The sequence below is a fragment of the Hyaena hyaena genome, unplaced genomic scaffold (genome assembly GCF_003009895.1).
Source record: "Hyaena hyaena isolate Hyena2069 unplaced genomic scaffold, ASM300989v1 scaffold_70, whole genome shotgun sequence".
In the NCBI taxonomy this organism is placed as follows: domain Eukaryota; kingdom Metazoa; phylum Chordata; class Mammalia; order Carnivora; family Hyaenidae; genus Hyaena; species Hyaena hyaena.
Genome location: NW_024080701.1, coordinates 3,385,322 through 3,399,898, shown reverse-complemented (window position 1 = coordinate 3,399,898; position 14,577 = coordinate 3,385,322). Strand labels below are relative to the sequence as shown.

Below are 14,577 nucleotides of genomic sequence, written 5' to 3'. Positions count from 1 at the left end.
ATTGTACACCTAACAAGGTCATAATGAGGATATAAGCTCTCTCTGAAAATAAGTAAATAAACAAACAAACAAAAAGATCAGGGCATGTGGGTGGCTTAGTTAAGCATCTGATTTTGGCTCAGGTCATGATCTTGTGGTTCATGAGTTTAAGCCCCACTTTGGGTGAATTTGAGCCCCACTTCAGGTGGGCTCCTCTTCTCTCTCTCTCTCTCTCTCTCTCCCTCTCTCTTTCTCTCTGCCCCTGTGGGATTCTTTCCCTTTCTCCTCTCTCTCTGCCCCCCACTCATTTGCACCTTCTCTGAAAAAAAAAAAAAAAAAAAAGAACTGAGCTATTTCTGGTATAAGAAATAAGCTTACAGCTGCTCAGGTGCTGTACTTTAGTGTGTGTGTGTGTGTGTGTGTGTGTGTGTATTTTATTTTCCTCTATAAGATTCTAGAGACTAGGACTCCATTATCCTTCACTGAAGGTAAAAGATATTAGCTTTATCCAAAAAGAGCTATAATTACATTTTTTCCCCTAGAAGTGAAATAGTCCCCTCATCTACAAATGACAGAGATGGAATATTATGTACAGAGTCCTTCTGCTCCTAGTAGACAGTGATGATTTTCTTATCTTCCCTGAAAAACAAGGGATCAGAGAATAAACTATTAATGCCCTACTGGAGATTATTTTGGTGCTCTTTATTCTGACCTCATTGGGAGCCTCATTGGATCTCAACTTAGTGGTTGCATTTATTTTGCTGTCCAAATAAAGGAATTCTTGATGTTTCTGTTATGTCTATTATAAAGCAGAGATAGGACTGTGGAAAGCTCCTTTTTTTCAAGGTAGCCATTATCACTTAATTCAGAGAGTGATCCCTCTCCTTTGGGGAGCATTATAGCAAGGCTATAGCATGCTACTGTGTAAAATACAGATCTCAAAGTACTGCTTGGTTCAAACAAGTCAACTCTGTCACTTTTTCCTTCCTAAAGACTTGCTTTGTTTCCCAGATGCAGGGTATATCAACTTTAAGACTGCAATCTCTCATTTCAACCCTAAAGATCTCAATACTTAAATAAAATGGATGGAAGACATGTCTGAACCCTTACTGCACATTGTGAATAAAAAGAAAAAAAAAAAACAAAACAATTGTACACCTAACAATGTCATATTCCTCTAATATTGAGGACATAAGCTTGACTGAACCAGTCCAGAGGAGGGAGCTGACTATAAGTTGGTCATATCAGATGAAGACTGGATTCTATAAATGTGTCACAATATCAGTGAGGCATATGTAATTGCCAAACTATGGGAATTATGTATTTAATAATCTTCTTAAGCAGGAGGGTTTTTTTGTTAAGTCCTTATTAAAGAGGAATCATCTAATCAAATGTTATCTTGTGTTTTAAGAGCTTTGTTTGTTGCAAAGCAACCAGTAATGGACACATCTCATTCCTAAGTGGATATATCGTGCTTTCATTGTTTCTCTACCACACTGAAAGTTTTCTTCTCCTTTGAGGTGCCCACGGTCTGCAGATGATGAACGAAAGCACCCTGTCCTCTGTCTTTTCTGTGGAGCCATACTGTGTTCTCAGAACATTTGCTGCCAAGAAATTGTGAATGGGGAAGAGGTTGGAGCTTGCATTTTTCATGCACTTCACTGTGGAGCTGGAGTCTGCATTTTCCTAAAGTGAGTAATGAGTGTTCTACAAGTTTCATAATGAAATTAGGGAATCTGGATCCAATCTGGAGGCTACTATGCTAGAACATTGTGTTGATAGGAAATGATCACATGAAATTGCATTTGAGAAGATATTACAGAATAAGTAAAACAAAACAAAATAAAACAAAAAACCATAGGATTCTCCCCATGTTTTAATTACTTGTGAAATATCTTAAACATGATAGACATTGCATTGATTACTCTGGTATTAATAGAACACTCGGGTATAGTGAATGGGCTTTGGAGTCCTAAAAACACTTATATTTTAAAAGTACCTGTACAGTGCTATTTTAAGTTGTCCTTTGAGTATTTTCATTTTCTTTATTTCCTCTATCAAAGCAACTGTTGTTTTCCCTGGTCTCTCGGCAAAAGAGAGTGGAACATAGTTACTTCATGTAGATGAAAGAAGAGTGCAAGTTGCCTGAGAGAGACAAAATTCAAAGTGGATGTGTGTGCTTTTTCTTTCTATCTCCCCATGTACTGTAATTCTGTTTATGTAATCCCAGTGTCTCCCTAACTATGGAATATATAATCATTGCTTATAGGTATCTGTTGGAACAATGTGAATGAATGGATGGAAGCCACATCCAAATATCTATTTTCTTCTTTTAGGGGACCTACAGCAAATATATACATCACCTATTCTAACTGCTTATTTTATAATGTCCCTCTATAGTACTTATCCTGTCTGTATACATGTACCCAAACATTATTTATATGTTTTCATTTCTCTGCTATAAGAGTCCCAAGTACCTTCAAAGTAGCAGTGATTCTTTCTAATTTGCACTGTTGGAAGCTGGCTCTAATCAGAAAAGGTTTAATTAACACTTGCCTAGCTGACCTTCTTTTCTGGCCCAAAGTTATCAGACTAAGAGATGTTCTGTCCTTCTGTTAAGCTCCCTCCCACTCCAGATTGGGTCAGAAAACAGAACAGAAACAACCCTGGCCATCATTTTCCAGGGTATCTGTGACTCAAGTAGGACAGCTTTTCCAATGGGACCCTAGGGTCCCATTTCCCTAAATCCATTGATCTTTCCCATAACGTCAATAAAAATAGCAATATTCACTGTCTTTTATTTAGACAAAACACAATTTGGTCTATTTGTCTATGTTTGCTGTCTTTATACTGAATTCCTAACAGATATGGGCCATATCATTCCTCTAGATTAACTGATGCAGTGTCTATCATTTGCCCACATGCACTTAATAGTATTTCCTGTCGCTTCTTTTGTCCTTCAGAATCCGAGAATGCAGAGTAGTTCTGGTTGAAGGTAAAGCCAGAGGCTGTGCCTATCCAGCCCCTTACTTGGATGAATATGGAGAAACAGATCCTGGCCTGAAGTAAGATTAGTGTTTGTTTGTTTGTTTCATTGTAGTCATATTATTGTACATGGATGGTAACAGTTCTTTCAACACAGAAACTAATATTAAATATGGAGAGATATTTTTAAATAGTTGCAAATTAAAATATTAAGTATGATACCATCCTGAGGAACACACAGTTATGAACAGCTTTGTGCTCTTCAGAATATGAGGGTAATACTTCTCTAGAATTAAAGACACCCCGCTGTCCTAATGTTTGAATGTTATGTTACTTTTAAGCAACTTTTCTACAGAATTATCTATAGAGGCAGTCTTTGGATTAAGGGAGAAAAAAGCTGAATGGTTCAAAGTAGTTAATGACTGAGGATAAGAAATCTGAGTTGTTCCAAAAAGGTACAAAGAAGCAGAATTTTTAAATTAATTGGGCAATTTGAAAATCCCCAATCAGCTGAGACACCTGAGTGTCTCCAGAATGAGAATTTCACAGTTCTCCTTTATTGGCAACAGCCAAATTTTAGTCATTTTGGGTTAGCTATTCTACAGTGTTACAAACTATACAACCTTAGAATTGATGTGGATTGGTTTTATTTAAATATTTGCTAAGCACCAGCAAGTTTTTTGTGTCATAAAGATAACAATAAGCAAATATTTCTGAGGAGCAGAATATAATTTGTGGGTTTAGTGTTAGTCACCTCAGACTTAATCTCTACTATACAAAAACCAGAAATCAAAGCTAAATAAACTGTATGAGGCCAAAAAGCCTTTAAAGCTCTTTCAGACTAACTACCCAAAAAAGAATGAAGCTGCTTCAGGTTATAAATCTCATTGTCCATTTAAATGAGGTCTCATAATCCTATGATATACTTTGCCTATTCTCTAAATAATCAAGGAGAAAATTTCTGCTTCATCAGCCAAGTAACCTTTTAAGTTCATAGTGATAAGTAGTGAAGGGAGAATATCCCTTTTGAATCCTCCTGGTAATTCCTCCCAGCTCTAAGAACATCTCAAGAGTTTGGGGGCACCTGGGTGGCTCAAGTCAGTTAAGCATCCGACTTCGGCTCAGATCATGATCTCACAGCTTGTGAGTTTGAGCTCCGCGTTGGGCTCTCTGTTGACAGCTCAGAACCTGGAGCCTGCTTCGGATTCTGTGTGTGTCTCTCTCTGCCCCTCCCCTGCTTGTGTGGGCTCAATCTCTCTCTCGCTTGCTCGCTCTCAAAAATAAATAAGCATTAATTTTTTTTCTAAGATTTTCTTTATTTTTTTAAATGTTTTTATTTATTTATTTTTGAGAGAAAGAGCACAAGCAAGGGACAGGTAGAGAAGGAGAGAGAGACGCAGACTCCGAAGCAGGCTCCAGACTCTGAGCTGTCAGCACAGAGCCCGATGTAGGGCTCAAACCCACAAACCATGTGATCATGACCTGAGCTGAAGTTGGATGCTTAACTGACTGAGCCACCCAGGTGCCCCCGACAAAAGTTAGGAAAAAAAAAAAAAAAAAAGAGTTTGAACTAATTTAAGCAATCAAGATATGGGAGTTATTTGATTTGAACTTACATGTTGGTGTTTTTTGTTTTCCTGAAGGAGGGGCAATCCCCTTCATTTATCTCGTGAAAGGTATCGGAAGCTCCATTTGGTGTGGCAACAACACTGCATTATAGAAGAGATTGCCAGGAGCCAGGAAACGAATCAGATGTTATTTGGATTCAACTGGCAGTTATTGTGAGCTTCAACTCTGCCTTGGGACAATCACAAGTGAAGACAGTAATGAAGATGGATTCAAAATTATGGAGATCTTTCTTTCTGAGGGCTGGGGAAGGGTTAGAGGGTCTTTGCTCCATGTCCAGATTCACATATGTTATTAAAATATTCCTTAATGGAGTATTGCTTTCAATTAGTGAAAATATGCTTAAAGGAGAAAAAGGACAACATAGATTTAATGTTTCATGTTCCAGAACACTAAAAAAAAATGCTTCTTCACCCCAAGTGTCTGATTCTGCTATTTCCAGAACACTCATTTCCCTTCATAATCTGTCCCATTTCATGTCATTTCATTCACCTGATAAATGAAGTCACATCAAGCAATTATGGACATTTTTATATGTTGGTTAACTCTTCTATAGTTCTGTATTTGGTATTTCCCATACACACACAAGTTAAGTGTAGCTGACATTGGAACACTGACAAGATTCTACTCTGTGGTAGTCTTCCTTGTAGCTAAAGAGGAATTGCAGAAACCATGCAGTATATTTCAATTGGGAAAGTTTTCAGAAGAGTAAGTCTCTTTTAAGGAATTCCCTCCTAATGTGCCACTTAATGTTTCAGGCAGAAATTAAACAGTTCTGTGGACAGAATTGCCATTTCTAAGGCAGATTTCTGCCATTGTGGAAAAGCTTTTTTCCCACAGTAGACCTCAAGAGGAGTTAGGGTAATATATTCATTATTCATCCCTGATGGGCCAAAGAAACTGTAATCCTAGCCTCTTACCACAAATAGCTTTGTTGAGTTTTGAAATTATACTTTCTATTTTCCAAAGGCAAGTTTCTAAAATGAGTTCATTTATCTCTTGTTTGACTCCTAAAAACCTAAGACAGTTCTGATGTAACCTGTCTGTAGAATGAGAATAAGAAAAGTCCCCCAATGAATGGAACATGGCAGCTGTAAATTAGAACAATCAGATTTAAGCCAATTCTATAACCTTCTATGTCTTTGTAAAAGACAAATCCTTCATTTGTTATCTGCATTCAGCGTTTTCATAAACTCTGGTTTTATGACTAGTACAGACAACCAAAAAAGCCATGTGATCAGTAGTCTTGTGTCCTGTTATAATATGCTGTGGTTGAGCCATCTTGTTTATAAATAATAGCTCTCTGCTGAATCTGTGCATAGACTTCTTGATTTTTGGCTTTAACTTTTTATATCAAGAACTTGTGATATAAACAGCAGATAGAAGATAAATTGAAATCTTCCATTTTAGCTTCTATTGTCTCTGGAGTAACGTTAGGAATTTGAAAGATGCATTCAAAGACCATCTGATTTTGCCTTTGGTGACTATGTCATAAACGTGTAAATGTTTTCCTGTCTTCTTTTTGCTCAGCAAAGGCAAGCAAATAAAAATATATTTGCACAGTGATTGATGATGCACATTTGGGGTTAGATTTTTTGGTATTGTTATGTAAGGTGGGTTTTGCAGTAAAGGATGGGCAATGACAGGCATCAGAATCACAATCATGATTTTCTACTTGAATAATTATTATTCAGAAGGTATCAGGAAATAGATACAACTCCAGTGAGCAATCTGCAACAGTTGATGAGTGAGGATCAGAAAATTCAGTATTCAGCTTGTCCAGTTTCCCAGTATGATTAAATGATTAGAACATCTCCCTTTATTCCTTAGGTAATTTTTTTGGATGGATTGTCTGACTGGTAAGTCTGAGCTAAAATAGGCAACAGGAGGTACTGACTTCTGCCCTAATTGATTGGCCCCAATTTAGCAAAGATACACTGACTTTTTATTTCTAGTCTTTTTATATTCACTTCCTAAATCCTGGGCTTAAGCTCTTAAGCTCCCAGAGGGACTATCTTGTAATGGCCAGTCAGACCTTTACTGCCAAAGAACCCATTTCATACTGAGTTCCACTTTTGAGATTGATTCAGACCTCTGCACTGTAGATTAACATGTATCTCAGTGCTGCCCCCAGCCCTCGGGATTTCTAATTATATTCAACTGTCATAGTGGTCTGCCCTCATCATTGCAAATAATTTAATTATGCTTATGGAGTTTACTCACAAATGAGCAAAAAGTCACTTTATTTTCATTAGTGTAGTATGTGGAGGAACTAGTTCAACAGGATGGCTCCAAAACTGTGTTTTTCTCATGTTTTTGGTAAGCGGCTGACAGGAATTTTAATGATACAGTAAAGAAAAGCGTATATCTGTATAATTAATTTATTTTGTTGGTGTATGGGCTGTGAGTTCACCCTTTGGTGGTCATTTGTCATTTCATAACAACTATGCATTTTGGTTCACTGTGACGATGATCTGTATTTAGTGACTGCGACATGTTTATACCACTGATTCAAATTCCATCCATGATGAAGTTATACAAATAATGCATATATTGATATCTTTTATTGCAAAATGTAAATTTAAAACTTGTATAATGTTCTTGTGCTTTTTGAAATAAAATATCTTATATGTGTATATTTACAAAGAAAAAACGGACTTCTCATGTTTGGGGATTTGGGTTTGAAGTATAAAAATCTGTACCTAGAAAGGAGCTCTAGTTAAAAGTTACCCCTCTCAGCCCAGACAAATTCTTTAACAGACATAGGTATTTGGTGTAATTGTCTCCAAACTTTTTGGTCATACATACCATCAGTAAGATATTTTTTAATTTTTAAAATTTTAATGTTTAATTTTGAGAGAGATAGGGACAGAGTGCAAGCTGGGGGTGGGGCAAAGAGAGGGGGAAACAGAATCTGAAGGAGGCTCCAGGTTCCACAGAGCCTGATGTGGGGCTCAAACCCATGAACCATGAGATCATGACCTGAGCCAAAGTCGGACACTCAACCAACTAAGCCACCCAGGCACGCCCATCAGTAAATAATTTTTAGGTATGCACTGTATATATAGAGAGAATTTTTTGTATTCAGTACTATACTAATATAATAAGTACGTCATAAAACATGGCCCCAAAGTGGAGATTTTAAAAATCAGCTCAAAATAATATTTCTATTGGGGCTCGTGGGTGGCTTAGTTGGTTAAGCATCCGACTTTCGCTTGGGTCATGATCTCGCGGTTCGTGGGTTCGAGCCCCGCGGTGGGCTCTGTGCTGCCAGCTCAGAGCCTGGAGCCTGTTTCAGAGTCTGTCACTCCCTCTCTCTCTGACCTTCCCCTGCTCACAATGTCTCTCTCTCACTCCTAGAAATAAATAAAACATTAAAAAAAATTTTTTTAATAATATTTCTATTTATTTTTAAATGTTTATTTTTTATAAAATTTTTTTAATGCTTTTATTTATTTCTGAGAGAGAGAGAGACAGCATGAGCAAGGGAGGGTCAGAGAGAGAGTGAGATACAGAATCCAAAACAGGCTCCAGGCTTTGAGCTAGCTGTCAGTACAGAGCCCGACACGGGGCTTCAACCCACGAACCATGAGATCATGACCTGAGCTAAAGTCTGATGTTCAACCAACTGAGCCACCCAGGCACCCCTATTTTTTATAAAAATTTTTAATGTTTTTTATTTTTGAGAGAGAGACCCACACACATAGAATATGAGCAGGGCAGAGAGATAGGAAGACAGAACCCAATGCAGGTTCCAGGCTCGGAGTTGTCAGCACAGAGCCCAACACGGGGCTCAAACCCATGAACCATGAGAACTGTGACCTGAGTTGGATGCTTACCCAACTGAGCCATCCAGGCGCCCCAAGAATATTTCTATTTAAATATCCTCCACGTGAATCTATGCATCTCTTTGGATAAGTACACCCCATTGTGAACACGGTTGTCTAGGGCAGCATGGTCCAGGAGAACTTTGCAAAGATGGGAATGTTCTATATTTGTCCTCCGCTATGGTAGTCACTGTTCCCAAGCAGCTGTTGAACATTTAAAATGTGGCTAGTGCAACTGAACACCAGAATTTTTTATTTTAATTAAATTTAAATCATCATGTGTGGCTAATGGCTACTATATTGGACAGCATAAATCTAGTATAATGGTTCTCAGATTTGACTGTGTTAGATTCACCTAAAGAGTATTAACAAAATAAAAATTTATGGATTTCACCCTCAATCCTGAATCCAAATCTCCTGAGATTGAGCCTTTAAAAAATCATTTTGATTTCCATCTGTTTCTATACCATTACTCTTCAATTTTAGAGCTTTCTTTCTTTTTACTTCAGTGATTTTAGTCTAAGTGCCAGAGAACTTCAGGGAGAAAAGTAGATCAGAGAGGGGGGAAAGTGCCAAACTTGGATAGTTGTGATATCTCATTTTGAGTTTTTGTGTACACTTTCATTTAAGAAAAAAGTACTTGAAGTTAAAGCAAAAAGTCCTCGCTTTAGTTTTAGGACTGTACAATGTTCTAGGAGGGTAGCACTGAAGGCAATGAAGGAAGGGTCTTGGTTATGAAAATACAATTGGCAGGTAGAGGTCACTGAGAAATCTTCACCATGCTTATACTAGAGTGGTTGGGCACTCCTAGGAAAAACAAATTATATAACCAGGCAAATTGTTCACACTTTACATGAAAATTTAAATTTTCTGGAGTCACCTGGGTTAAGTCAGTTAAGCGTCAAGACTGTTGACTTTGGCTCAGGTCATGATCTCATGGTTCCAGAGATCAAGCCCTGCAAGAGCCTGTTTGGGATTCTCTCTGTCTCTGTACCTCCCCTGCTTGTGCTCTCTCAAAAATAGACATTTAAAAGTTAAAAAAAAATTTTTTTAACTTCAGTACAACAAAGGATACCATTAATAAAATTAAAAGATACCCAGAGTTAGGCGGTATGATCACACTAACAATACAGTGTCTGAATTTCCCCCAAACTCTTCCTGAGTCATATACACCAACCAGGATAAAAAAAGAAAAACCCCAAAGTTTAACAAAACTAGGTAGCAGGGAATCTCCATGAATTCCCAAGTATGAGCAGATATACCCAAAGCACCAACAGTATCAAGGCTGTGCAGTGGATGTTGTGAAAAGTGAAAGGAGAACTGAGTAAAAGTTGCAGAAATGAGAAATTGCCAATGACCCCTAAGTAGGGAGAAACCCAATCAACAGAAATTCTGGGCAATCAGAACTGAGAATTACCACTAGAGCTAACTGAAGTCCTCATATGCTCTAAGTTGAGGGACAGTGAAAAACTGCTGTGTTGAGAGATTCTAACAATGTGGTGGCAGTCTAAGTCCTCTACATTCTTATAAATAACCATTAAATACTGCCTTCATTACAGAAAGAGAATCACCCCCCATGGAAAACTAAAAACAAACCAGATTGAGAATGACAGCAATACTGTGGGCAAGAGAGAAAGTTCAGATTGTATGCACAAGTGATATACAAAGTAACCAATTAGCAAAATGCTGCATTTAAATATTAAGTATAAGAGAGAGTACTATCTGAGTATTTGACATTAAAAATGGAGGAGGTAACTCTGAGCTGTGAAGCTAAGAACGTTTTCTTGGCCAACCCCTGCCCATTTGACAAACACTTCCTGCAGAAAATCCATCTCATTTAAAAAAGAATATAACTGTCATTGGGGCATCTGGGTGGCTCAGTCAGGTAAGCATCCCACTATTCATCTCAGCTCAGGTCTTGGTCTCAGGGTTGTGAGTGCAAGCCCTGTGTTACTTAAATAATATAACTGTGATGGTTAAGTTTTTAAATATATTTATTTATTTGTTTTGAGAGAGAGGAAGTGGGAAGGGACAGAGAAAGAAGAGAGAGACTCCTAAGCAGGCTCCATGCTCTGAGCACAGAGCCCAACACAGGGCTCAATCTCATGAATGGTGACATCATGACCTGAGCCAGAATCAAGAATCAGATGCTTAACCGACTGAGCCACCCTGGTGCCCTCTGTGACGGTTAATTTTATATATGGACTTGACAGGCCTAAGGGATGCCTGGATAGCTGGTGCAAAATAATTTCTGGATATATCTGTGTGGATGTTTCTGGAAAAGATTAGAATTTGATTCCGTAGACTGAACAGAGATATCTGTCCTCACACACTCTGGGGGATCATCCAGTCCTGAGGGTCCAAATGGAACAAAAAAGAGGAAGAATGATTTCCATCTCTCTTTTTCTTTTCTTTTTTTTAAAGTTTATTAATTTTGAGAGAGAGTGAGAGAAGAAGCAGGGGAGTGGCAGAGAGAGAGAGGGCAAGAGAGAATCCCAAACAGGCTCCCCACTGTCAGCCCAGAGCCTGATGTGGAGCTTGAGGAGGATTTATGCTTATGATCCTTAGATATGACCTGAGTCAATATCAAGAGTCAGATGCTTAACCTACTGAGTCACCCAGGTGCCCCTTCCCTCTCTCTTTTTAACAGGGATGTCTGTCTTCTCCTGCTCTTGGGCTTTGGAGCTCATAGTTCTCAGGTCTTTGGACTTGGACAGAATTATACCACTAACTTTCCCAGTTCTCCAGCTTGCAGAGTGCAGATGGTGGGACTTCTTGGCCTCCATAACCACATGAGCCAATTCCTATAATAAACCTCATATATATACCTGTGTGTGTGTGTGTGTGTGTGTGTGTGTGTGTTCTGTTGATTCTGTTTCTCTAGAGAACTCTAATACAATAAACTAGCCCCAAAGTTATTACAAGAAAAAGAAAACCAAAAATGAACTGAACACAGTTGCAACAAGTGGTGAGAATATAGTAGAAAATTGTGGCCACAAAGTAAGATAAAAACTGCAACCTCATATTTGAAAATGAGATACAAGAAATTTTTTTAAATGATCAAAGCTTTATCAGGACACAGCTCAGAAATGTAATGGAAGATCTCAAAATTATACAGTAAGACAATAGGAGGACATGAAATTCAAGTAGTATTAGGGAAAATTTTGGAAAACACTAAATTAGAATGAGTACAAACTGAAAAGTCAGCTATGAAAAACAGTAAAGAAAAAATAGAAAAAATAAGAGATAAAAAAGAAACTCGAAAATACACATTTGAAAGGAAACACTATAAAATTCAACCAGAAGAGTCCAACACCAAGGCCTATTCCAGTAAAGCTATTGGATCTTAAGAACAAGAGAGACAAAATCATTTGGACATGTAGGCAAAAAATCCAAGACAGTAGTAAGATAAAGTCAAATTGGCATTGGCATTAGACTTCTTGGAAGCAACATTTTAAATATACTCACAACAGGATTTTCAAGAGTTTTTATGTCCAAACTTCCCAAGTATAAAGTTCCCACAAATTGTTTAAAAGCATGTTAATACTCAGGAAATATTTTTTCCCATGAGCCTTGATTGAAGAATTCACCAGAAAACAATTTTCAGATAATCACAAAATGGTTATAGGACCATTGGCATATAGTCCAAGGGTTGGGTGTTGTAAGAATTAAGAGTAGGGGCACCTGGGTGGCTCAGTCCGTTAAGTGTCCGACTTTGGCTCAGGTCATGTTCTCACAGTTTGTGAGTTCGAGCCCCGCATCTGGCTCTGAGCTGTCAGCCCAGCTGACAGCTGGACCCTGCTTCAGATTCTGTGTCACCCTCTCTCTCTGCCCCTCCCCCACTCACACTCTGTCTCTGTCTCAAAAATAAATAAACATTAAAAAAATAGAGTTGAGAGTAAAAAGGAGTGGGAAAGAGACTAAATCAGATGCTCTGGTAATGTAAAACTAATACAATTAACAAAAAGTGGGAGGAAAGGGATGAATCGGTACAAAGTTAAATAAGCAAACTGACAGCGTCAGCAGTATTAGCTAAAAAGATACCACTCGAAGCCAACAAATCAAAAAAATAAAACTACACAAATTGACATTAGAGATAAAACTAGTGGCTGCATGGTGAAAAGAAGAGGCCAGAAAGTAATTTCAAAATTGCCTGTATGTTAGTGTAGCAGCAGACAGTGTTAAAGAAAGAGTACTTAGAATATTACATAAAGATGTTAGTATAACATTTACAACCAGAACTATAATACAGTACCAAAAGAGAGGGGGAGAAAGGCAAAGAAATGATTATGGAGTGAAATGGTATAACAAAATTCAGAGACCAATGGATAAATGTAAATGGGCTTAATTCCCTATTAAAAAATAAAAGATCAGATGAGCCAACAATAGATTCCAGTGAAAAATTAAGAAATGAATACAATTTTTAAATGGGCAAAATATTTGGGTATTTCTCCAAAGAAGATATACAAATTTCTAATCAGTGCAAGATGCTTGATGTCATTAGTCATTAGGGAAATGCAAGTCAAAACCATCATGAGACACCACTTCACACCCACTAGGATAGCTATTAATAGCAAGACAAATAGTACCTGTTGGCAAGGATTTGAAGAAACTGAAACAAATACAGGCAGGCCTCACTTTGTATGGTAATGAATTACTATAAACATCCCATGCAAAAAAAAAGGACTCTTTTTAAAAATTTTTTAAATTTATTTTTTTAATAGTTTATTGTCAAGTTGTTTTCCATATAACACCCAGGGCTCATCCCCACAGGTGCCCTCCTCCACGCCCATAACTCCCCTTCCCCTCCACCCCACCCCATCTCCCCTCAGTTTATTCTCGGTATCCAAGAGCCTCTCATGGTTTGCCTCCCTCCCTCTCCTCAACTAATTTTCCCCTTCTTCTCCCCCATGGTCCTCTGTTAAGTTGCTCCTAATCCTCCTATATGTGCAAACATATGGTATCTGTCCTTCTCTGCTTGACTTATTTTGCTCAGCATAACACCCTTAAGGTCCATCCATGTTGCTACACATGGCCAGATTTCATTCTTTCTCATTGCCATGTAGTATTCCATCATATAGATAAACCACATCTTCTTGATCCATTTGTCAGTTGATGGACGCTTAGGCTCTTTCCATGTTTTGGCTATTGTTGAGAGTACTGCAATGAACATTGGGGTACATGTGCTCCTATGCATCAGCACTCCTGTATCCCTTGGATAAATTCCTAGCAGTGCTATTGCTGGGTCCTAGGGGAGTTCTATTGTTAATTTTTTGAGGAACCTCCATACTGACTTTGATTCCCAAGCCAGACAGAGATCCAACAAAAAAAGAGAACTACAGGCCAATATCCTTGATGAATACGGATGCAAAAATCCTCAACAAGATACTTGCAAATCGAATTCAATAGCACATAAAAAGAATTATCCACCAAGATCAAGTGGGATTCATTCCTGGGCTACAGGGCTGGTTCAATATTTGCATATCAATCAATGTGATTCATCACATCAACAGAAGAAAAGATAAAAACCATATGATCCTGTCGATAGATGCAGAAAAAGCATTTGACAAAATGCAGCATCCCTTCTTAATAAAGACCCTCGAGAAAGTCGGGATAGAAGGAACTTACTTAAACATCATAAAAGCCACCTATGAGATGCCCTCAGCTGACATCATCCTCAATGGGGAAAAACTGAGAGCCTTTCCCCTGAGATCAGGAACATGACAGGGTTGTCCACTCTCACCACTGTTGTTTAACATAGTGCTGGAAGTCCTAGCATCAGCCATCAGACAACAAAAGGAAATAGAAGGCATCAGAATTGGCAAAGAAGAAGTCAAACTCTCACTTTGTGCAGACAACATGATACTCTACATAGAAAACCCGACAGACTCCACCAGAAGCCTACTAGAGCTGATCCATGAATTCAGCAAAGTTGCAGGATACAAAGTCAACATACGGAAATAGGTTGCATTTTTATACACCAACAATGAAGCAACAGAAAGAGAAATCAAGAAACTAATCCCATTCACAATTGCACAAAAAAAGCATAAAATACCTAGGAAGAAACCTAACCAAAGATATAAGAGATCTGTAGTTCTCTTTTTTTGCTGGATCTCTGTCTGGCTTGGGAATCAAAGTGATGCTGGCTTCATAAAATGAG

At 38.1% G+C, this 14,577-nt stretch overlaps 1 protein-coding gene across 1 annotated transcript in view; it reads left to right on the top strand.

The window, feature by feature from the left end:
- UBR1 (ubiquitin protein ligase E3 component n-recognin 1) overlaps positions 1-7,235 on the top strand; it is a 137,534-nt gene extending 130,299 nt beyond the window's left edge. The window contains exons 45-47 of the mRNA XM_039232795.1: positions 1,500-1,670; positions 2,943-3,044; positions 4,608-7,235. Coding sequence (XP_039088726.1) covers positions 1,500-1,670; positions 2,943-3,044; positions 4,608-4,749 — 415 coding nt within the window. The 3' untranslated portion in view covers positions 4,750-7,235. The remainder of the gene's footprint in view (positions 1-1,499; positions 1,671-2,942; positions 3,045-4,607) is intronic.
- The last annotated feature ends 7,342 nt before the right edge of the window (positions 7,236-14,577 follow it).